The sequence below is a fragment of the Ceratotherium simum genome, chromosome 23, assembly GCF_057802395.1.
Source record: "Ceratotherium simum simum isolate JZ-2026a chromosome 23, ASM5780239v1, whole genome shotgun sequence".
In the NCBI taxonomy this organism is placed as follows: domain Eukaryota; kingdom Metazoa; phylum Chordata; class Mammalia; order Perissodactyla; family Rhinocerotidae; genus Ceratotherium; species Ceratotherium simum.
In genome coordinates this window covers 550,300-571,151 of record NC_141922.1, presented here as the reverse complement: position 1 = coordinate 571,151, position 20,852 = coordinate 550,300, and the positions used below count along the sequence as shown (strand labels likewise).

At 63.5% G+C, this 20,852-nt stretch overlaps 2 protein-coding genes across 11 annotated transcripts; both read right to left on the bottom strand.

The window, feature by feature from the left end:
- Positions 1-208: 208 nt before the first annotated feature.
- VPS28 (VPS28 subunit of ESCRT-I) lies at positions 209-5,935 on the bottom strand. Of its 5 annotated transcripts, none has more exons than XM_087447239.1 (9): positions 5,850-5,935; positions 4,327-4,393; positions 3,684-3,712; positions 3,528-3,565; positions 3,159-3,248; positions 2,316-2,421; positions 2,090-2,191; positions 1,475-1,528; positions 209-1,177 (listed from the first exon to the last, which is right to left on the bottom strand). In XM_087447239.1, exons 2-9 carry the CDS (start codon positions 4,361-4,363, stop codon positions 641-643), a joined length of 993 nt encoding a protein of 330 aa, XP_087303365.1. In that variant the 5' UTR covers positions 4,364-4,393; positions 5,850-5,935; the 3' UTR covers positions 209-640. The 5 variants fall into 5 exon arrangements, with proteins under 5 accessions (XP_087303365.1, XP_087303366.1, XP_087303362.1 ...); XM_087447240.1 differs by lacking the exon at positions 5,850-5,935 and adding an exon at positions 5,663-5,827; XM_087447236.1 differs by lacking the exon at positions 5,850-5,935 and adding an exon at positions 4,826-5,642 and having other exon boundaries at positions 4,327-4,466.
- Positions 5,936-5,991: 56 nt separating this feature from the next.
- Positions 5,992-19,080, bottom strand: TONSL (tonsoku like, DNA repair protein). 6 transcript variants are annotated; one of them, XM_087447129.1, is made up of 26 exons: positions 18,970-19,080; positions 18,782-18,877; positions 18,433-18,575; positions 17,674-17,857; positions 17,170-17,299; positions 16,700-16,871; positions 16,496-16,610; positions 15,781-15,929; positions 15,531-15,683; positions 15,209-15,334; positions 14,905-15,082; positions 13,595-13,650; positions 13,404-13,493; positions 13,048-13,120; positions 12,809-12,972; positions 12,600-12,723; positions 11,699-12,459; positions 11,515-11,591; positions 10,919-11,072; positions 10,759-10,837; positions 9,909-10,210; positions 9,577-9,748; positions 9,086-9,261; positions 8,569-8,642; positions 7,933-8,066; positions 6,023-6,430 (listed from the first exon to the last, which is right to left on the bottom strand). In XM_087447129.1, exons 1-26 carry the CDS (start codon positions 18,992-18,994, stop codon positions 6,237-6,239), a joined length of 4,101 nt encoding a protein of 1,366 aa, XP_087303255.1. In that variant the 5' UTR covers positions 18,995-19,080; the 3' UTR covers positions 6,023-6,236. The 6 variants fall into 6 exon arrangements, with proteins under 6 accessions (XP_087303253.1, XP_087303257.1, XP_087303254.1 ...); XM_004443004.3 differs by having other exon boundaries at positions 15,781-15,926; XM_087447127.1 differs by lacking the exon at positions 8,569-8,642 and having other exon boundaries at positions 5,992-6,430.
- Between the last annotated feature and the right edge of the window lie 1,772 nt (positions 19,081-20,852).

Below are 20,852 nucleotides of genomic sequence, written 5' to 3'. Positions count from 1 at the left end.
CCCCACCACGCAGCCTGTTGCTTCCCTCACCAGGCCTCAGGCAAGGCTGGCCCAGGGGCTCTGTGGCATCCACTGGCCAGGCCTTGCTCCTGGGCAAGGACCCTTGGTGGCAGGCAGGAGGACCAACTGCCCCCATCATGAGTTATCTACTGGGCTCCAACAAGCCACTGTACAAAGGCAGAGCTCGGGCCGGCCCTGTGGCTTGGTGGTTAAGTGCGCGCGCTGCGACGCTGGCGGCCCGGGTTCGGATCCCGGGTGCGCATCGAGGCACCACTTCTCTGTCCATCCTGGGGCCGAGTCCCACATACAGCGACTAGAAGGGTGTGCAGCTGTGACATACAACTATCTACTGGGGCTTTGGGGGCAATAAATAAAATCTTTAAAAAAAAAAAAAACAAAGGCAGAGCTCTGCTGCGAAAGGTTAGAAGCCCTGTGTTGGCCTGCAGTGTCCCCCAGGGCGAGGAGATGCTGGTGGGGCTGTGGCCACACTTCTAAACCTGAGGCAGCACAGTGACCTCTGCCTCCAGCCAGCTGGGCCCCCAAGCTGCCTAGACTTCTCAGATGAGGGCTGGGGGAGGCAGGTATGGCTGGCAGCCTCCTCTGTGGTCAGATTCAAGCCACACCTGGTCCAGGTGAAGGCTCATTTGCCCTCGCTTGCCCAGGCAGTGCCCACCAGGAAGGCTGTGGCCCCTAAATTGGCACTCAGGCCCTTCTCTGATGAACTGGCTGTGTGCTTAGAGCCTGTGTGCTCCAGGATGGCAGGATCCCACCTGAGGCCCAGAGGGCAGACATGCAGGGCAGGCCTGGGGAGAGAGCCACCCACAGCAGCAAAGAGGTCAGAAAGCACCTTTATTGTGGGAAAGGGGAGAGTGGCTTCTGGGGTCAAGACACCATGGATGGACACACAGATGGGGCTGCTATGGGCAGTAGGAGTTGCGTGGACTGTCCAGGGGGTCGGGCGTCCGAGGGAAGCAGGAACCATCGTGGGAGGCTGAGGCCCTCCAACGGGCCCCCGAGTGTCCCCTCCTCCATGCACAGCTGGGGCAGGAGGCTGCACGCTCAGGCGTGCAGGAAGCGGTTGAAGGCGTTGTAGGCCGACTCCAGGTCGAAGAGCATCTGGCGCACCTGGGAGTCGTCCAGCTCGTCGGATGCTGACATGCCGCTCAGGGTCTGCAGCCTGTAGGAGCACAGTGCCAGGGTGTGTGGGCTTGCAGGGCTGTGAGGGCGCAGGGCAGCTCAGCCAGGGGGACACTCACCACTGGCTGACTGTCTGGCGGCCCTCAAAGTCGGGGGGCAGGTGGCTCATACGGTGCATAGTCTCCATTAGCTCCCGTAGGTCAGGCTGGATCTGAAGACACGATGCTACGCTGGAACCACCCCCCATCCCCTGCTGTGTGCGAAGCCTGCCCCCCTGCCCCACCACCACTGGTGGTCCAAGTCCCCACCCCCACCCCACTCAACCCAGGAGCCATACCTCATCCATGGCCCGGATCTCCAAGCGCAGCTTGTCCATCACTGTGATGAAGAGCTGGGGGCGAGCGTATGAAGGAGGCAACATGAACCCACCCCAGGGTCTGAGGATGGAGACCACTTGTAGCCCACAAGCCTGGCTCCTCTGCAGGGGTGAGCCCAGGTCAGCCCTCGCCCAGACCCTCTGGCCTCAGGAAGCCATCCTCTCCCTCCTCAGCCTCCACTGTCCGGTCCCTTGGGCCTCCTCCTGCACACCATCTCTGCAGCCTGGTGCTCCCCCACATGCCACTTGGCCCGCAGATGTGGGGGCCACTGCTGTTCCTGGCCCTGCTTTGGCGGGGCCTCCTGGGGCTGTGGGTGTGTGGGAGCCCTGGCTGCACTGAGGCTGGGCATGTTCCACATGGGTCTCAGGCTGGGGAGGGGCCTCGGGGGGGCTTCCTGGACGCTGCCCAGGGAGAAGGGCCTGTCCACCTCTCACCCCCAGCTACAGGGGCCCCCACTCAATGAGTCCAAATGCTGCACGGCCCTGAAAGCCCCAGGACTCTGTGCACGTGTGACCACAGCGGGCAGCATCGGCCCTCCTGCCTCCCCGCAGGGCCCGGGAGGCCATGGGGCGCACCGAGACAACATCCGCTATGCAGCGGTTGAGGTTGCCCTTGTCGTCCTTGATGGTGATGGGCCGGTCCTCCTTGATCCTCTCCATGGCGAGCGGGCAGTCCAGCTGAGGGAGGGCATGTGGTGCTGAGCCTCGCAGGGCAGCGGGCCCTGTGCTGGCCAGGCCCCATCCCAACAGCACCCACACCTCCCAGCTCCCACCCCTCAGGGTGGAGAGGCAGCTCACTCACACGGAACTTGCGGCAAAACTCATCAATGGAGCTGATCTCTGAGCCCTGAACCTGCCGGAAGGCGGCTTTGTACTGGACCAGAAGCCGGGAGCAGGCCGCCGTGTACCTAGAAAGACGGCACATGCTGTTCTCCCTCGGGCCATCCAGACACAGGGCAGCTCTCATGGAGGGCTAGCTGATGGGTCAGAGATGGGCCATTAGGGGAAATCTGGTGGGTCTATACAAGGAAAGAGCCCTAGATGAGAAGGAAATGCAAGATATGGCTGCCACACGGGACCAGGCCTGGATCGTCGGCCCCAAGCCCAGCACTGGGCAGGGGCCTGGCCAGCCCCTCGTGCCCACTCTCCTAGAATGTCGACCGTGCCTCCACGTCAATAGCTCATGGTCCTATGGGGCAGGCCTATGCCACTGCGTACCTCCTGGGCGCCAGGCCTGGCCAGCACCACCTCACAGACTGGCCTCCCTGACCCTCCTGCTTACCTTCTGAAGCCCTCTCATTGATGAGGACATCAGTGCCCAGGGGAGCAGGGCTGGAACGGAACCCCTGCACCAGGGTGATAGGCACACCTCTCCCCTGGGACACCTCAGTACTGCTGCCAGGCCTTCCCCAGTTGAGACAACCCTTAGGCCACTAGCACCCAGGGGCACCATCCTTGTGCTGGGCAGGCCCCAGAGAAGTGGGCACACTCACAGCCTGATGGAGGAAGCAGAGGCCCACACTGACCCCCAGCTCAGGCCTCAGACCCTTGCTCCTGCTTCCTACTAAGCACCCAGGCTCTGGAGGGCAGAAACAAGCTTCCAGGGATGAGTGCCATCGATGCCATGGGGACAAGAGACTCTCACTCGTTGGGGGTGACACAGTCCTTGATGTATGCCTTCTCCAGGGCCTGCATCGTCTTCACAACTGCGAACAGCTCCGCCATGTTGTCATACCTAAGGAGAGTGTGTTTATTGGACTGCAACCGCCGAGGCAGAGAAACCAAGGCCCTCAGAGCCTGGGGTGCAGCCGCCTAGGCACAGCCATGGCAGCTCTGTATACAGTCTGCCTCCTTCATCCTGTCCCCCCCAGAGGCTCCACGGCACTGCAGCACCACTTCCCCAGCCTGACACCATGTCCTCCTGACCCTTGGTTGTGGGGGGGGTTTGGGGTTGGGAGAGGTGAGCAGGCATGGGGGTGTGCACTGGGGTGGGCAGCCCGGGTCCTGGACTCACTTCTCCCGCTCCCGGGCATTCTTGTACAGCTTCACTTCCTGTCAGAGAGGGGGCAGTGTGTCAGCCAGTGGCACCAGGGTGGCTGCAGGGCCCTGGGGAGGCTCACATGTGCATTTGCCGTTGGCCAATGCCAGCCAGGCGGCGTCAGCCACTCACCTCGTACAGCTCGGGCTTGTTTCCAGAGGCTGCAACAGAGGAGGCAGAAAGCTGGCAGGCTAGCCATAAGGCAACCCCTGATGGACCTGTCCACCTGCCCTGGCCCCAGTCCCATTTCAGCACCCCTCCCGAGGCCTCTCCCTGTGCTGTCCCCAACAGCCCAGAGGGAGCTAGAGGATGGGAATTCCACTCTCAGCCCCTCATCAGTTTCTGGGGGGACCTGAGCAGAAGACTTGCCTCTGGGGCCAGGGGGCCATAAGCCAGGCCCAGTCCCTCATCCCACCACTGTCCCTCGGCCCCCTCACTGTACAGCAGGGGGACCACACCTTGCTTAAGGGGCAGAAACAACGTGTGTCACATGCTTTGTGACCTTTCTCCTGGCTTGGTGACTCTGGGATGCCCAGAGCCCCTGAGGATCCAGCTGCACTAACGCTGTCATCTCTATGCCCAGCCAGCCCCACCTGGAGGAGGTCTCTGGGCCCCAGCATTAAACTGCACCAGCCCTGGGCCATACCCTTAGGCTGTTTGGGGGGGATGCTTATAGACGTCCCCCAATCCCTGGCTACTGCTCCCGGCAGCCTCTGCAGCAGGGGTTGAAAGCCTGGGCCCTTCGGGTCCCTGGCCCAGCTTGGCCCACACTCACCTCCCACACCCGGAGTGGCTGGAATCCCATGAAACATCCTGCAGGCTCAGGCAGCAACAGCAGAGACCTGGGGAGCAGAGCCAGCGCTGGCTCAAAGGTGACCCCGAACCCCTGAGCACCAGACCTCACAAGGAGCCTCCCTGCCCGCCGCAGGAAGAGAAACAGCAGTGAACACACAGGGCACTGTGTGGCCTGGTGGAAATACCCATCCCACCCCGGAGGCTGTCAGGAGTGGGTGCAAGAAAACAGAGCGGTGCGTAGGGCATGGTCAGGGCAGGCAGGTGACCAGAAAGAAGAGGAGGCGAGGTGGCAGCTATCGGATGGGGAGGAGCATTTGCACAGAGTGAACAGCACACATCCCACGAATTTGGAGGAACAGACAAGCTGGGGGCCGGGGGCTTTCTGAGTGAGGGCTTCCTGGGGAACGAGAATGGAGAGGCAGGCAGGACTAAAGCCTGCAGCTCCTGCAGGTCAGGAGGAGCCTGGGTTTCATACTAACGCAGCTCCAGCTACTGGAGGGTTGAAGACAAGCTCTTCGGACTCCCAACCAGGCAGGGAGCTGAGAAAGCCCGGTAGCAAGAGGCCCCTGGGAGGGTCCTGCCAGTCAGGAAGTCGATGGGTGGCTGGTGCCAGTTCCAGACATGCTTTGAAGACGAACCACCAGACCCACTGAGGGATCCTGAAATAGGGTGGAAATTAAACAGGAGCCAAGAATGACAGCCCTGTTTTTAGCCCAATGGTACCATGACCGCCAGGAGGCCAGATGGAAGAGACGGGAACGGGAGCAGGTTTCCAGGGCAGGCAGGTGTGCAGCAGAGCGCACCCTGGTTCGGGTGTGTTGGGTTTAAGGGGCTCCCCGGACAACCCAGAGGCGTGCTGAGGCAGCTGGAGGCCAAGAGAGAGAGGCCCAAGCTGGCAGTGCTGGGCCGGCGACACCGTGGGGGAGGATAGTCTCACACAGGGGACGATTAAGGGATGAACGAAGATAAAAGAGATAAAGCAGCCAGGCCGGAGGCCCGGGCGCCCAGCGCGCGGGGCTGGAACGGCGCGTCTCGGACAGGGAAGGGCCGTGTCCGAGGCAGGTGCGGCGACAGGTGCTCCCCGGGTGCAGTCGCGGACACGACCCGGCAGCCTTCCCGGAGGCCGAGGAGGAGGGAGCCCGGTCGGACGGGTCTGAAGGAGGAATAAGGACTCTGGGCAGCCCCACGGCGGGTTCCATTCGGCTATAAGGACGCATGTCCCTGGAACACACGCACCAGAGGTCCAGCGCGCCCCCAGGGGACGCCCGCCAGGCCGCCGCGCGAGGCGCACTCGGGGGACGGCGGGGCCGCGCTACCTGCGGGCGGGGCGGCCAGGCCCGAGCAACCGCCGCAACGAGGCCTCGCTCGCAAGCGCCAACCCCCGGGCAGAACCAGGAGATCCGGGGTCCCGGGCACGAAATGGGGAGCCTTCTGCGGCGCGGGGACGGCCGCGGGCCTAGGCCAGAGTCGCTTCCCCCTCCCGCCCGCCCGGAGCCAAAGTACCTGTGCGGGCTCGGCGGGTCCCGGAGATGGCGCCTGCGCCTGCGCACATCTCCCGCCATCGGCTTTCCCCGGCTCGTCCTCGCCTGCGCGCGCCTCCCCCCAACCCCCGTCAGCGCTTCTCCCCCTTCGGCACGCCCTCTCAGGTCTGCGCCTGCGCGCGCCGGGGGCGGTCCCGCCCGGGCCTCCCGCCACTCCCCCGACGCGGAGAGCGGGTACTCGGCCCGTGGTGGGTCCCCTGGCCCTTAGCACCTAGGTGGCCGGATCGGCCCGCAATTGCATTGGGCTCTCAGCTTCCCTACGGCAAAGCGGACATCCGCTTTCGGCCTTGCAGCAGCAGCCGCGCTGGTTTATTAGGGCTTCGTGGAGGAGGGGGGCGGGGCGGCACCGTCAGAGGCGCCTGAAGAAGAGCTTGGGGCCGCGGTCCACGGTGCAGGCGCCGGGGCCCTGCTGGCTGGGCAGCAGCTGGCGCAGGGCGTCCCGGTCCTCGGCGGAGAGGCGTCTGCTGCACAGCTGCAGCTCCTGTAGCTGCGCAGTGATCTTGTCCCAGAGGCGCAGGCCCAGGGGGCCCTGGACGGCACAGCCTGCAGAAGGGGCAGGAGCAGGCCTCAGTTGGGCCAGCCTGCAGGAGCCCATGGTGTTCAGGCAGGCCCCAGGGGACTCCCAAGCCTGTGTCCCTCTCTCTTCACCAGTCTGGTCCTCGGGAAGAAACACCTCCCCTGAGGCCCCAAGGGCTCCAACGAGGTGCGTGGGCAGAAGCCCAGGAGAGGCCTGATAACAGTCTAGGAAGGAGTGCTCTCCCAGAGGGGCTGCCTGGGACCATGGGCACCTTCCACAGTGGTCAGGCAGGAGGGAGATCGCCTAAAATAAACGGCATTCACACCTGTGCCTCTGACTGTCTATGATGACAACTGGGTTTCTCCATCCATAAAATGGACACAATAGGGCTGCCTGAGGGGCCGCCCTGGTGGCGCAAGTGGTTAGGTGCACGCGCTCCACACAGGGGAGCCCAGGGTTCGCAGGTTCGGATCCTGGGTGCTCACCAACGCACCACTTGTCAGGCCATGCTGTGGCAGCATCCCATATAAAGTGGAGGATGGCAGCGTCCCATATAAAGTGGAGGAAGATGGGCACGGATGTTAGCCCAGGGCCAGTCATCCTCAGCAAGAAGAGGAAGATTGGCAGATGTTAGCTCAGAGCTGATGATCTTCCTCACAAAAAAAAAAAAAAAAAAAAAAAGGCTGCCTGAGTCTCAGGAGGACACTAAGCTGCCAAGGCTTGATCCTCAGAGAGGCCAAAGTGCCCTGTGGGCTCAGGACCCCAGAGAGCTTGGTGAGAGGGTGCAGATGCCAGGAAGCCAGGTGTCTGGGGAGCAGCCCCTCAGCTGAGTGCTGGTCTCCCACCAGCCTGCCTTCAGGGAGGCCTTCCTAGAGGAGCCAGCCCGGCCCTGTGGGGTGGGGACTAAGGAGAGGAAGAACCCAGGGGTTCCCCACGTGCATACCCACTCCCAGCCCTTGTCCTCCTGGGAGAGGAGAGCACCAGGCTTTGGTACTCTCCTGTTCCAGGCCCCAGTTGGACGTGCCAGGCTGCTGGGTGGCCAGTTCACCAAATGTACCCCGGAGGTCATCCTCAACAGCTCTGGTGGGGTACTGTGCCCAGATGTGGCCAGAATGAGAACAAGCTAAGTCAGGCCAGAGGCAGGGAAGGTAGGGTCAGAGCAGCCCCTTCCAAGTGGGAAGGTCCCTTGGTGGTAGCTTTCACCACCCTGCCTTTGAGCTCCCTCCTCTTGCCAATGGCAATGAAAAAGTCCCTGCGGATAGGGATCCCCCCAGCCATGGCCAAGGGTCAGGCCGAATATACCAGAGGCAGAGACCTCATGCTCCTCCTACCCTATCCTTTCAGGAGCTGGGCTCACACCCCCTTCCAGTCACGCTGGTCACTGTCCCCCACTGTGTCACCCTTGCTGTCTGGCTGGTGGCAGTGATAGTCCCTTCAGAGGAAACACCTGGGACTCAGGCAGGTCTCTGAGGAGAGAGGTGTCACCAGCCCTGGTGTGGCAGCTGTGGCCAACACACCTAAAGCTCACCTGACAGGCTGAGGAAGCTGAGGCCTCGGGGCCGCTCCTGGAGGACAGACAGGAGCTCCTCCAGGCCAGCACAGCCGATCTCGGGGTTGGCAGATAGGTCCAGTGAGATGAGCGAGGGGCACAGAGGGAGACATCTGAGACAATGAAGGAAGAAGCATGAGGGTCAGCTTCCAGGGAGGGAGGCCCCCCTCCACTAGGTAAAGCTGCCCTAGGCAAGCCCACAGCTCTGGGAGCCACAGGCTAGGCCTAGCAGGCCCCAGCCCCAGCCAGGCAAGGACATGTGCCAGGACCACAGGGGCCAGGCCTGGGTGTGCCTGCCTGGCTTGGGCATCCCTAACACTCCCGAGAGCCAGCTGATGCTGGACAGTCATGAGAGCAGTGGCCCTTGTGTGGACTGTTGCACAAAGAGTGACAGGAAAGGATACCCCGGAGGGAAAGGCTCTCAAGAGCCACGGGACTGTGGGAAGAGAGAAACATGAGGAGGGCCGGCCCACAGGCAGCGGAGAAGCTGGAAGGAGCCAGGTCTTGGGGCACACTTGGGGAAGGAGCTGGCACCACCTCTGTGGTCCTTCCCTGCCTGACCCAGCTCCTGGGCCTTGAGAGCAGGCAGTGGAGGCACAAGCAGGGTGGCGTTACCTGCTCAGGTCTCTCACTGCCTTGTCACCCAGGTGGTTTGCAGACAGACTCAAGTGCACCAGAGCACAGCCTTCCTAGATAGAGCAGAGGTCCAGGGGGGCTGGACTGAGTGGGGACCCTGCCCTCCCTGCTGTTCTCCCAGTGGAGGCCCCATATCCCAGACACCTTCCCTTTTCCTTGGGAACGAGGGGGCAAAGACTGCCCGACTCCTGAGGCACCAGAGGGGAGCAGCGTCCCCTGAATTTGCAGATCAGAAGGAAACACCTCTCCTTCTGGTGCAAGTCACACTTTGCACACTGTGACATGAAAATCACGGGGACTCAGTCCTGCCTGGAAGAGCCCCCAGGAGAGAGTCTGGTGTGCCCCTTGGGACCTGCCAGGCAGCTCTACAGTAAGCTTCCCCAACAGCTGCTCTTTCCTACCCCGCAACCCTCCTGCCAGCCCCCTGCCCCCAGGCTTCAACTGCGGGACCTTTGGCCAGGGTTCCTTGGCTTGGCGCCCCTCCCTAACTGCATACCTTAGTTAGGTATCTGACCACGGGCTCCATGAGGCCTGTGTCACTCTTGCTGGCTGCCACGGAGTTGAGCTCCAGGCGCAGGAGGGTGTGGGTGGGCAGGCTCTGCAGGGCCTGGGCAAGGGCGGAGGTGCCCAGCATGTTGTAGGACAGGGACAGCGTCTTCAGGCGCTTGGCATCTGCACCGGGGCCCAGAACCTCTGTCAGCCACAGGTGGCCACCACCCCAGCCCTGCTGCGTAATCCTGGGCCCTAAACCTTCATAGCCCTCTGGGGAAGCTGTCAGGGGAAGCCCTGGGATTCTGTGCACAAGGAAACGGAGGCAGCTCTTGCCCAGGGTCTCCCAGCTGGGGAGGGGGCAGGGCCAGACGCCTGAGCCCAGCTTCTCCCCACCATTTCTGAGTCCCCTGACCACCCCCACTGACTACCTCTCTCAACCCCTGGGCATGCCCTCCTGATGGCAACTGGAATCCTGGGGCCAGGGAGCAAATGTACCTTGGAAGGCACTGCCCAGGGCCATCTGGTGGCTCAGGAAGACGCTGGGGCCAAAGCCACAGGCCTGGAGGTGCAGGGTGCTGAGTGAGGGGCAGGACCGTAGGACAGAGGCCAGCGCCTGGCCACAGCCATTGCCAAGGGGATTCATGCTTAAATCCAGCTCCTCCAAGTTCTGCCGAAGACACAGGGCCCCCAAAGGATCTGGTCTCCTTGCTGTGCCAGAGCTGGGCAGTGGCCAGCACTCCCAACCACACCTCTCCACCCAATGACCGGAGGAACGTGAACGTCCTGACACCGCCCTAGTGCCAGCCCGCTGTTCCCTGTGCCTCTACCTGCAAGGTGGTGTGCCCCAGGAGGCCCGTGGCAAGCTGGCGCAGGCCTTCAGGGCCCAGGTGATTAGAGGACAGGTCGAGGAGGGTCAGGCTGGGCACAGTGCCCAGGGCAGCCAGCAGCTCAGCGGCACATCCGTCCCCCAGCCGGTTCCCTGCCAGGCGCAGCTCCCGGAGTGCCGCGTGCAGCTTGAGGGCCCGCAGCAGGGGTGTGAGCTGGGCCTGGCCCAGGGCCAGGGAGCAGGCGCTGAACAAGGGGCCTGAGCCGTGGCGCTCCACGGCCTGCAACACCTGCTGGTGCTCCCCTGGAGGGGGTTGTGGTGTCACCAGGGCCAGAGTGCCTGTTCTGCCCCGTGAATCCAGGATGGCACACCAGGCGGCTGCTCCTTACTCAGGAGCCCCGGGGCACCCACTGGAGCTTCTGCAGGGCCCACTCCCACAAGCCTGTGGACCCAGCATGCTGTGAGCCCCGTGCATGGCCGGTGGATGGGGCTGACCCATCCCTTCCCCATCAGGCCCTCCCCAGCAGGGCCCTGACCCCCAAGAGCCACGCCCACACTTCACAGTCCCTGAGGCTAGCTTTCTTGGAAGCTTCCCTGGCGCTCCCAGCCATGCCACACTTCCCACCCGCGGCCAGCCTCCACGGCTCTGGTGGCTCTCTGCAGTTCCCCCTCCAGACAGAGCCATCTTCCCCCACCCGCCGTCCACATGTGTGGGCACTGGGTGGGGAAGGAACACCTGAAGACAGGTGTGGTAGAAGGGAGCCTGGGTGGACACCTGCGAGTGGCATGAGGAGGTGGATCCTGCACACCCAGCCCCTCTGCCCAGGCCGAGGGTCCTCCTGGGCCCCTACCTTGCTCCAGGCTCTGGCAGGCCCTGCGGTAGCGGTCGGTCAGTGGGGGGAGGTCCCAAGAAGTCACTTCAGCCAACACCTGGAAAGCACCATTGCCACACAGCCCCAGGGCCGCCAGTGCCAGGGCACACCCAAGCTCAGTGCCCGGCCTGCTACTCACCTCCTCATTGCTCTGCAGCACGTCGGGGATGGGGTCCTGCGGGGCCAGGAGGGCCCCCTCCTTTTGTAGAGTAAGCCGCGGTAGCAGCCCACAGGCCTGGTAGTAGCGCTGGGCGGCCTGTTCGGCCAGCCAGGCCACAGAGTAGGCCTCCCTGCTGTGGGGACAGAGAGTATGCTGAGCCCTGGACACAGCCAGCTTCCTGCACATACTGAGGAAAGGCTCCGGGTCCTGCCAACCCTGCTGTGGGTTGACAGCTCCCTTGTCTGGCTCCTTCCCCTCCCCCGCCCCTGCTTGGGACATGCCAGTGGCCCCTGAAGCCTGGCACACCTCCAGCTCCTCCAGGCAGTTCCTAGGACCCCGGTGCCTGACCTGACCACTCCAGGCCCTGCTTATGCCTTACTTTGGCCTGTAGCCTCAACCCAGCTACCAGGGCCCCCGGGCCAGCAGGGATGAGACATCCAGTCAAAGTGAGCCAGGTCACATGTCCCACCTGATGCACAAACACGAGGGTTCTTTGGTGCCACCCCCTGGCACAGAGCCCACAGGGGCCAGAGGGAGCACGTGTCCCACCTGAGAGAGGGCAGGTGACACCTTACCTGTGTGGGACGGGGATGAGAAAAAGATTATCCTGAACTCGAACTCGAACCCGGATGGGAGCGGGCAGGACTGGACCCTGGTGGGGGTGCAGGGAGAGACAGGCTGAGTCAGGTGAGACAGAGCCCTTCACCCCCACCTACCCTAAGCCAGGGAGCCAGCTCTGCTCCAGGTTTGAGCACCCACCGAGGGCTGGCCTGCTGCAGGGTTCTCTCCGCTGGGCCCCAAGGCCCTGGGGACATCCGGGCTCCGTGGGGGCTCTGCAGCAGAGCTGTGGTCTCCACCTGCCCCAGCCAGTGCACTCCAACTCTTGAGATGGGGCAGCTGGCTCTGCCTGGCCTGAGCCCGCAGCCTGACAGGGCTCTCGTCTCTGCCTGATCTCAAGACACTGTGCCTGGTACCGTCCCCTCTGCCCTGGGGGCGGGGAGGGCGGCTGCCCCAGTGGCCGTGGGTCAGCAGGGAGTCATCTTCCAGCCAGTCCCCAGCCAAGCACTCCTCCTCGGGGATGAGCGCTGCCCAGGGGATGGGAGCTTCGCCTGGGCCCCGAGGTGGACCAGGCCCCTGGCGGCAGCTCTGGGCACTGCCCATGCCTCGGATGGCTGCCACATAGGCTGCCTGGCCAGAACTCGCTGCAGCTGCCTCCCTGTCACTGGTGGGGCCAGGCATCCGGGCCTTGGCCTGTTGTGCTGGGGTAGAGTGCCGGGGCCTCTTCTGGGTCGGCCTGGGGGGGCCTGTACTGTCCTCGCCCTCTGAGCTGCTACTGCTGGCCAGCTTGTGCCTGCTCCTCCGAGGCCTGGCCAAAGCTGGCACTGCCTGCCCCTGGGAGACCCTGACACTGGCCTGAGAGGCCTCTGGGGGTCCTGAGCAGGGACTCGAGGGAGGAGAGGTCTCAGGGTCAAACAGATGGTTACTTAGGAGGGTCTGGGGAGCTGGGGAGCTGTCAGGAGCTGTGGGGAGACAGAACCAACCATGAGGCAGGGCCCGTCACCATCCCCCCCACCCAGGCTAAAATGCCCCTTAGAGTCAGGGCCCAGGGGCCCCTCAGCCTAGGGAGCAATGTCCCTAGGGGCAGGAGGTCCCTGCTTGCCTTGGCGCAAGGAGGCCGCTCGGAGTAGCCTCTCCATGGCGCCAGCCTTCTCTCGTGTCTCGCTGTCCAGATCCTTGAAATACAGCTTCACCCACTGCTGCAGCGTCTCCAGCGGGCTGTGGCCCTGTGTGGCACCCAGCTGAGCAGGGCTGGCAGGAGCAGGCTCACTGACCACGGCCCACACCCGCCTGGCCCGAGCCCTCGCTCACCTTCCTGGTTCGGAGGGTGACTGATGCCCCTCGCTCGATGAGCAGCTCAGCCACCTCGAAGTGGCCGCAGTTGAGGGCATCGTGCAGGGGAGTGATGCCCTCACAGCCCTGGCCACCAGGGTCATCTACTGCAGCCCCATGGTCCAGCAGGAAGCGGACGATGTCTGTGGGTCAGGGGACGTGAGTCAGCTCCCAGAGCTCTTCTCGGACCCTCCCACCGTGTGCTGTCTCATGCTCACCCAAGTGCCCGTAGTTGCAGGCCTCGTGCAGGGGTGTCCAGCCACAGTAGTCCCGAGGGTTCAGGGGGTGGCCCTGTGACGGAGGACAGGAAAGAGCCTGGCCTCACCCCAGGGCTCTGAGGCCTTCAGGCCCTCGGTCTCAGGGCCCGGAGTGGGCCCCATGGGTCCATTCCCCAGCCCAGCCTGGCCCTGGTCCCATGAGAGTGAAGGGAGCCCTCAGGGGCTTGCGCAGGGCCAGCAGCCACGGTGCTCCCTCCAGCCCCCAGGTCCAGCCCTGTCCCCGGGGAGATAGTGTATCCCATCGGAAAGCCCCTGCAGGAGCTCGCAGGGTGGCTGGAACAGGGTGGCGGGCTCACCTGCCTCACGAGGTCCTGGACACGGCCCAGCTGGCCCTCAATGCAGGCTCGGTGCAGCATGGTCTCCCCGACGTCATTGCGCCGACTCCACTGTGGGACAGCCACCCCAGGATGGGGAGCAGAGGTGTGAGGCGACCAGGCAGTGCTGGTGACCCCAGGAGGGGGACACATACTCACCCCGCTGTCCTCACCTCGGTCATTCTTCGCCGACCCAGGCAGCCCTGCAGCTCCTCATCCACCTCATCCTCTGGAACAGAGCCGAGCCCACCACCCCAGGTAAGCCAAGCCCTCTGCCCCCTGCCCTCCCAGGCCTAGAGGGCAAGGGCCCAGCGCTGGCTCCTAGCCCACTCCCAGCCCTGCCTATGGTCACCTCTGCCCATAGTTCCTCTGCCCATGGGGGACACACCCCCGACCTTTCTGCCCACCTGATTCCCTGTCCATCGTGTGCTGACCTTTCACCCTACACCCAGACCCTGCTCTGTGGGTCAGTCTACCCCCATCCCTGACCTCTGCCGTCCCTCTCCTGGGAAGTGTCCTTGTCAATCACATCACACGTTAAAACTAGCTTGTCGCTTGAACCCAGGCACCCTCAACCTGCACACTCCTGGCCTTCTCATCTGCGTCCACCTCTTCCCACCTGCTCTTTGCCCAACCCCCACTCTTCACCTCTGCTCTTGTTCTCTGCTCCCTCCTATGCCTCTGACCCTTTCTAGAACCTTCTTCTCCTCCACAGGCTCCTTTTACTGGGACTGTCTTGAACAGCAGTGCCTAAACCTGTCTTTGGTTCTCTCTCGCCACTCCTCCCATGGCTCCCTGCACCCACACCAGCAACATGCAGCCTGATGCCCCTCCAAGGCACGGCCCGAACTTCCCATGGACCCTGGCCACTCACCGAGAGGTTCTGGAGACCCCTCAAGTTCAAAACTGAACTTACTCCTCCTGGCCTCAAGGAGGGGTCCCCACCCTCGCCGCTCAGCCAGAAACCAGCCGACTCCTCCCGCCCTCCTGCCCTTCTCCCCTCTGCCCCGAGATGACTTCAGTCCAAGCCCTCCCCAGCCTGTCCCTCTTGGCCACCTTCCACAAGGCTGACCATGCTGGCCTCCAGGGGAAACTGCAATGGCTCTCGGCTCTCGAGGGTTTCAGGAAGTCTCTGCTCCTGCCTTGCCTGCCCTGAGCCCCAGCCCTCCCACGGTGCTGTATCCCCAGGTCTGACTCTGCGCCACCTCCCCCAGCGGATGCCCACAGCTTCCCATCACCAGCCCCCCCTGGAAGTTTCCAGGGCTGCCCCAGGCTCCTTGCATGCGCCCCATCTCCATCTGCTTCACCAGCACTGGTCACCTTTCCTGTGTAGGGCTGTCTCCTCCTGTCACAAGCCTATGAGCAGGTCCCTCAAGGGCCCCACCCTCACCAGCCCCAGTCCAGGGCTCGGCTCAGAGCAGGCATCAGGGAGGAAATGCCAGGGGCAGCCAGCACGGCGACCAAGGTAGTGTTTGGGCCTCACCGCTCTCTGAGAGTTCCACCTCACTGGTCTCCAGGGCGTTGTCATCCCCCTCTTCCTCCTCCTCGTCCTTGTCCTCATCTTTGGCCACACTCAGCTCCTGCAATCTGGCTTCAGTGCTAGTGGCCTCCTGGGGCTGCAGCCTCAGCTGCACGGTGTGGAGGTGCTGCAAGACCTGCCTCTGAGGAGCAGGGTACAAGCAGCTCAGGACCCCGGGGATGCTAACCACCCCGAGCGGGGAGAAGGGGAACGAGGGGATGGGCAGGCTGTGCTTGGGGTCGCAGGGCAGGCGGGTGAGCTCCCACACCTGCAGCTGGGGCTGCTGAGCCTGTTGGGCACAGCTGAGAGCCTTCTGGAAGCATGGCGCCAGCAGCTCATAGGCATCGCCAGCCTCTTCTCGGGACAGCGCAATGTTCAACCAGGTCTTGGCCTCCTGGAGTGGGAGGAGGAAGGATAAGCTCTGTGGCTGCTGTCCCACATCTAGCCAGCCATAGCCATGGCACTAGCTCCCCTATGTTGCCCACACGAAGCAGGAGGATAGCAGCCCCGGGAAGGAAGTGCAAGAGCTGTGGGGACGAACACAGAGACCCTCCGTGTGCTGGGCGGAGCTGGGTGCCATCACCTCTCACCTCTAGAGCATTGCCATCCTGTAGCCTCAGCTCCTCCTCATAGTGGTGCACGGCCTGGCGGTGGTCCTTCATGTCTCCCAAGGTGGCAGCCAAGGACACGTGGATGACGGCCAACTCGGGCCCCGGCCTGCTTAGCAGCTCCGCGAAATGCAGCTGAGGAGGCAGCAACCGTGAGGCCAGTGCCGCTCCACACATTGCCGGCCCTGAGAATCGTCACCCATCTCCTCCCACCCCAGGCAGGGGTGTGCACCTGCTTCTGGTAGGCCTCAGCCGCCTTGGGGAAGTCGCCTGCCTTGGAGAACAGGTCCCCCAGCTGCTCACAGATGCCCATGGCACCCTGAGGATCACTGCCCTCGGACTCCTCCAGCTGCTGCTGCAGCTGGACAACCGCCAGCACTGCTGGTAAGAGCCTTGTGGGAGGGTGTGGCACAGCACGGGGCTCTGACCCGGCTCTGCCACCTGTTAGCCGTGTGCCCTTAGGCAGCCACCCACCCTGTCCGGGCCTCTGCTCACCAGTCGGTAAGAGGGGGTATAGGAGACTCTACCTCATGGGGCTGCGAGGATTAGAAGAACTAACAAATAACTTGAGCAGTGCCTGGCTGACGGCAAAGGTGGGGCACTGGCGAATGACACTCATTAGTCCTCCCGGCTGCGGGCGCCACCCACTCTCTCACCCATTAGGCAGGGACGACTTCTATCTCCAGCTTGCCAATGAAGACACTGACTCATACCTAAACACCCAGCCAATCTCCTTACCACCTTCAGTGCCCCTCCAACAGGCTATGCTTTGGCTCAGAGAAGTGGGGGTCTCCTCCCAACAGGAAATGGGGGGCCAGGAAGATGTCCCATACTGACGCTGCCACCTCCCCAAGGACATGTGCCTGGGCCTCCTCTGCCGAGGGAGGGGAGCCCTCTCTACCCCTTCCCAGGGTGGTTCAGCTCCTTGGGACCCCTTCCAGGCTCACCATACTTGAGGGTCCGGCAGATCATTGCCTTCTGCAAAGGCTTCTGGGAGCCCAGCCTGTAGGCCTTTTTCAGGGTTCTTTTAGCAGCCAAAAAATCCCCCAGGTCTTGGAGGACCTGGGGGGGTGAGGAAAGGTGAGGCTTGCAGACTCCCCAAGGCCCAAGGCCTCCCCGGGGCTGAGCCCAGAGCCACTGAGAACTGGCACCTGTGAGATGAGCAGGCAGCACTCGCTCTCCATGAACCCCTTCTTCATGATGTGTGCGCACTCCCGGGCCCCCTCCAGGCAGCGCATGGCCTGGGAGTGCTGCCCTCTGCGCCAGTGGATGGCGCCCAGGTTGTAGCGGGCACGGAACAGGTCCTCATAGAGGTGGTTCTGCCTGCGGGTGGTGACAGGCGCTCAGAGTACCTGGGGCACTCCCACTTTGGGATGGCAGAGTGGCACCCGAAGCACCGACGAGCAGCTGCTGATGCCACTCAGGATTCCAGCCCTGCCACGCCAGGCCTACTGCACCCCCCAGCATGCAGCACACACATGCCAGGGCTCCTCTGCTAATGGGAAACGGACGGGGCGGGGGTGAGGTCCAGCCAGCCTGCCCTTTCAGCTGCCCATTCCCCAGCTACTTCCACCAGGAACAGGGACTCAGCTCCCTCTTGGGACCGAGTGGGGGGCCTTACTCAGCGAGAAAGATGCTCTTCTTGAAGTAGTCATTGCACAGGGTCATCTGCTGCAGGCTCTCGAAGGTGAGGCCCAGGTTGAGGTAGAGTCGGGTCCTCATCTCGCTCAGTTCTCGCTTGGCCAATGTCCCTGGAAGATGCACCCTCCAGATACTCAGTGCCTCATACCCACTTGGAGTCTCCAGCTTTGGGCCCTGTCCAAGGCCCGTCCAGCCTCTCCCCCACCCCTCCTCCCACCTCTCACTGTAGGTGCCAAGGGTCCTGCTGCAAACAGAGTGTGGAAAAACAAAAAGCAGACAATCACCAGATGCCACGTTGCAATGAGCACAGGCCATGCATCCTCTCATAGCAGGGCTTCTAAGGACAGATCTCGGTCTCACAAAGGGAGGGCTCAGGCAGGTGGAACCTGCCACGCAGGCAGGGTCGGCAGGGAGGCTGCAGCCTCCTCTGCCTGCAGTTTTGGGGGCAGATGGTGGGGAAGGCCATGCCCCTGAGGGCACTCACCCTGCAGCTTGTCGTCCACGATAGCCAAACTTTTCTCAAAGGCAGTCTGTGCCTGCAGCAAGGCATCCTGTGTCTGCTGGTGGTCATAGATGTCCAGGTGGGTGCGGCCAATGGTAGCCCAGGCCCTCTGCAGCTCAATATGGTTGGACAGGGAATGGGCTAGCTCCAGGTAGCGGTGCTGGTGCTAGGGTGCAGAGGAATGGCTGCTGTGAGCCAAACCCCACTTCAAGCAAACCTTCCATGTCCCCCAACTCCAGGGCGTCCCTACTCTTGCCCAGGAGAGCCCCCTGCTCCTCAAACCACCCCCCAGAGCAGGCCAAAGCCAAACTACGCACACCCCATCTCCTCTATGCCAAGGGCTGCCTGTGGGGACAGTAGCTCCACACTCCAGCCAGCTAGTGTCATCATAGAGGAGGGACAATGGGTAGGAGTTAGCTCGGCTGCTGCAGGGCAGGCTCTGTGTGGACAGTGGGTCCCGACCCCCCAAGCCGGCCCACAAACGCAGCTCAAATAATACATTTGGTAATGGTTTCTGGGGCCAGGCTCCTAGGAGAGGCTGTGTGTGTCCACTTAAGGACTGACCTACCATTCCCTGGCACGAGGCTCTCTGAAAGTGAGGTTGCCTTGCAGGGTGTCCCCATGTGGCCAGAGGCCCGGACAGTGGACACTGTGCCTCCCTTCTCAGAAAGAGACCCCCACAAAGTGCGGCCCACAAAAGCGGGGTGTGGCCAGAGTGGGTGCTGGCGGGGCACCGCCCACCTGCAGGGCAGCTGAGTAGTCCTCCATCTCCGCCAGCCGCTCTCCGATCTTGCGGTGGGCCACGGCGCAGCCCAGGGGGTCGTCGGCGCTCTCCAGGAGCTGCAGCTCCTGCTGATGCTCCCGCAGGGCCTCCGCGTAGCGGCCTGGGCGGGCGGGCGGGCAGGGCAGTCTGCCAGGGGCCGCGAGGGCAAGCGGGGCGGCGGCCGGCCCTGGGTGGCGCGCTCAGCAAGGCTCCCAGTCCCCTGTCCCTTCCGGCCCCACAGCCCCCACGGCCCTCCCGGCTGCCCCCCTCGCTCTCCCGGCCCCCCCAGCCCCGGACCCCACCCCGGGCCCGGCGCGGAGCACGCACCATGGCTGGCCAGGAGCTCCCCCAGCTGGTGGCAGAGGGCGGCCTCCTCCCGTAGTTGCCCGCTCCTCTGGGCCTTGGCCTTGGCCTTGCTCAGCTCTACAAAGAGAGGAACGAGGCCGAGAGGCTGAGCCCCTCTACCTAGGGGGCCAGGCCCGCTCCCGGCCCCCGCGCTGGGCCGGGGAACTCACGGCGAAGCTCGCGGTCCAGGCTCATACTCCATCCGCCGCACACGAGGATCCAGACTTCCCGCGCTCCCGCGCCACCACTGCGGCTCCGCTCCAGGCCCCGCCCCCAGTGCCCGCGCGCAGGCCCAGTCTCGCCCCCGCGGGCCGCGGAGCATCCCGGGAAGTGTAGTCCATCCGCCCGAAGCATCCTGGGAGCTGTAGTTTGGCTGGCGCCCGCCTCCCCGGACTCCCGGGGCGGCCCAGGGAGCTGAACCGCCCCCCACCCCGGCCCCTCAGCCGCCCTGGGGGAGGTCTCCTGGGCTCTAGCCCCGTGCTGCTGCTGACACCCCCTCCCCTCAAGAAACCTACCTGCACGTGCGACTTTACCTGCGGAACGCGCTGCCCTCGTGTAAGAGGAGGCGGCACCAGCTGCCCCCTCCCACGGAACCGCGGAACCCGCGAGTCCGGCAGCCGGCACCTCTGGGACTCGAGGCCGGTGCTGCTGGCGGAGGGGCCGGATCCAGGCCCGGGGTCCCGTAGCGCAGACCGCTCACCTGCGGGGCCTGGCGGACGTCGCGCACCCCGGCCCCACGTAAGGGCCGCGCACAGCACGCCCCGCCAGGCCTGGGAGCCAGGCACTGGCCGCGTTCAAAGGCCCCAGAGGAGGCTGGAAGCCCTGGGAGATGGACGCATTTGTTTTCTGTGGAAATGGAAACAGACCAGTGGGGTAAACTCAGCCAGTGGATGCACAGCCAGGCTGTTGGGGAGGGAGTGACGTGGGGGCGGATGGGTCCATGGGTCCATGGGTCCATGGGTCCAGGGAAGGCTGCCCAGGGCCAGTGCCCGGCCACAGGGGTCGGGGCAAGGCCGAACCCGAGAAGCTGCAGGAGGTGGGAAGTTGGACCCGGGTGGCCGTCCTCTTCTCTTGGAGGGTGAGGTGCTCTGCCTGGCCCCTAGTCAGGGGTGTGGGGCGCAGGACGCAGGACAGGGAGGCCCTGAAGCCAAGGCGGCTGCTTGGCGGTAAGGTGTGCGGGGCACAGCGAGGGGCGACGGTGGAGGCGGGGTGGGGGAGCAAGGCCAGGGATGCAGAGACTGGCTCAGCTGAACGGGAGGAAGCCTCCCCAGCTGACCTGGCTCGCCCTCCAGCGCCAGCATTCACAGGACAGCCCAGGTCCTGGGGGCCGTATTCCCCTTGAGAGCACCCAACTTCTGTATGCCTCAGTTTCCCCACTGATCAGACAGGGATGTGTATATGAGGTGATGCTGAGCAGGGGCTGGAGGGTGGGGAGGCCACAGGCTGGGGGCCAGCGGGGGCAGCAGCTGACCCCTGGCTGGGCAGCTAGCAGAACCCAGGAAAGCCCATCCGTGAGGCTGTCTTCTCATAAGGAAACACAGACAAAACATGGTTTGGAACTTTTTTTAAACTGTAGTTACACACAGAAAATATCCAAAGAGAACGCAGACCACAAAAGTGACGTGTGAGTCATTTCTGACAGTGGTAAAAACACCTCTTGCTCCGCTCTTTAAAAAATTATTTTTATTATTTTTGTAAATGTCTCATTTTGGGTGATCTGAGAGATGTAATGCTCACAGGGGAATGGGGGTGAGGAAGGAGGAGAGGGGACCCGGCTTGGCTTGTGCCCCAAGCCTCCCCCCACATCTGCTGAGGGTGCACCCCCACCTCCTCCAGGTCAGGATGCCAAGATGGCATGGGGTCCTGGAGACAGACCACTGGTGTCTTCTCCTTTCTAACAACACTGATGGGACATCCCCCAGTGAATCAGTGACCTGCAGTGAGATGCCGCAGAGAGGTTTGTGGCACCAGCCCCCAGTTGCGGCCGAGACGCACTACAATCTCCCAGGGTGCCTGGCTCCACCAGGCTGCAAGGCTCAGCTGCTGAGGTGAC

Bases quoted from the DNA above. Each gene is read 5' to 3' on its own strand.
- VPS28 (XM_087447239.1), bottom strand. From the start codon at position 4,363: ATGTTTCATGGGATTCCAGCCACTCCGGGTGTGGGAG. The intron at 2,422-3,158 runs GTGAGAGTCTCT...CCGTCTTTCTAG, and splicing joins GACTGTGTCACCCCCAACGA to GTACACGGCGGCCTGCTCCC. The intron at 2,192-2,315 runs GTGAGTGAGCTG...GCCCTCCCTCAG, and splicing joins AGTTTTGCCGCAAGTTCCGT to CTGGACTGCCCGCTCGCCAT.
- TONSL (XM_087447127.1), bottom strand. From the start codon at position 18,994: ATGAGCCTGGACCGCGAGCTTCGCC. The intron at 15,083-15,208 runs GTGTGGGAGCTC...CCTGCTCCTCAG, and splicing joins CTCAGCAGCCCCAGCTGCAG to AGGCAGGTCTTGCAGCACCT. The intron at 9,262-9,576 runs GTACATTTGCTC...GCCCCGGTGCAG, and splicing joins CCTGGGCAGTGCCTTCCAAG to ATGCCAAGCGCCTGAAGACG.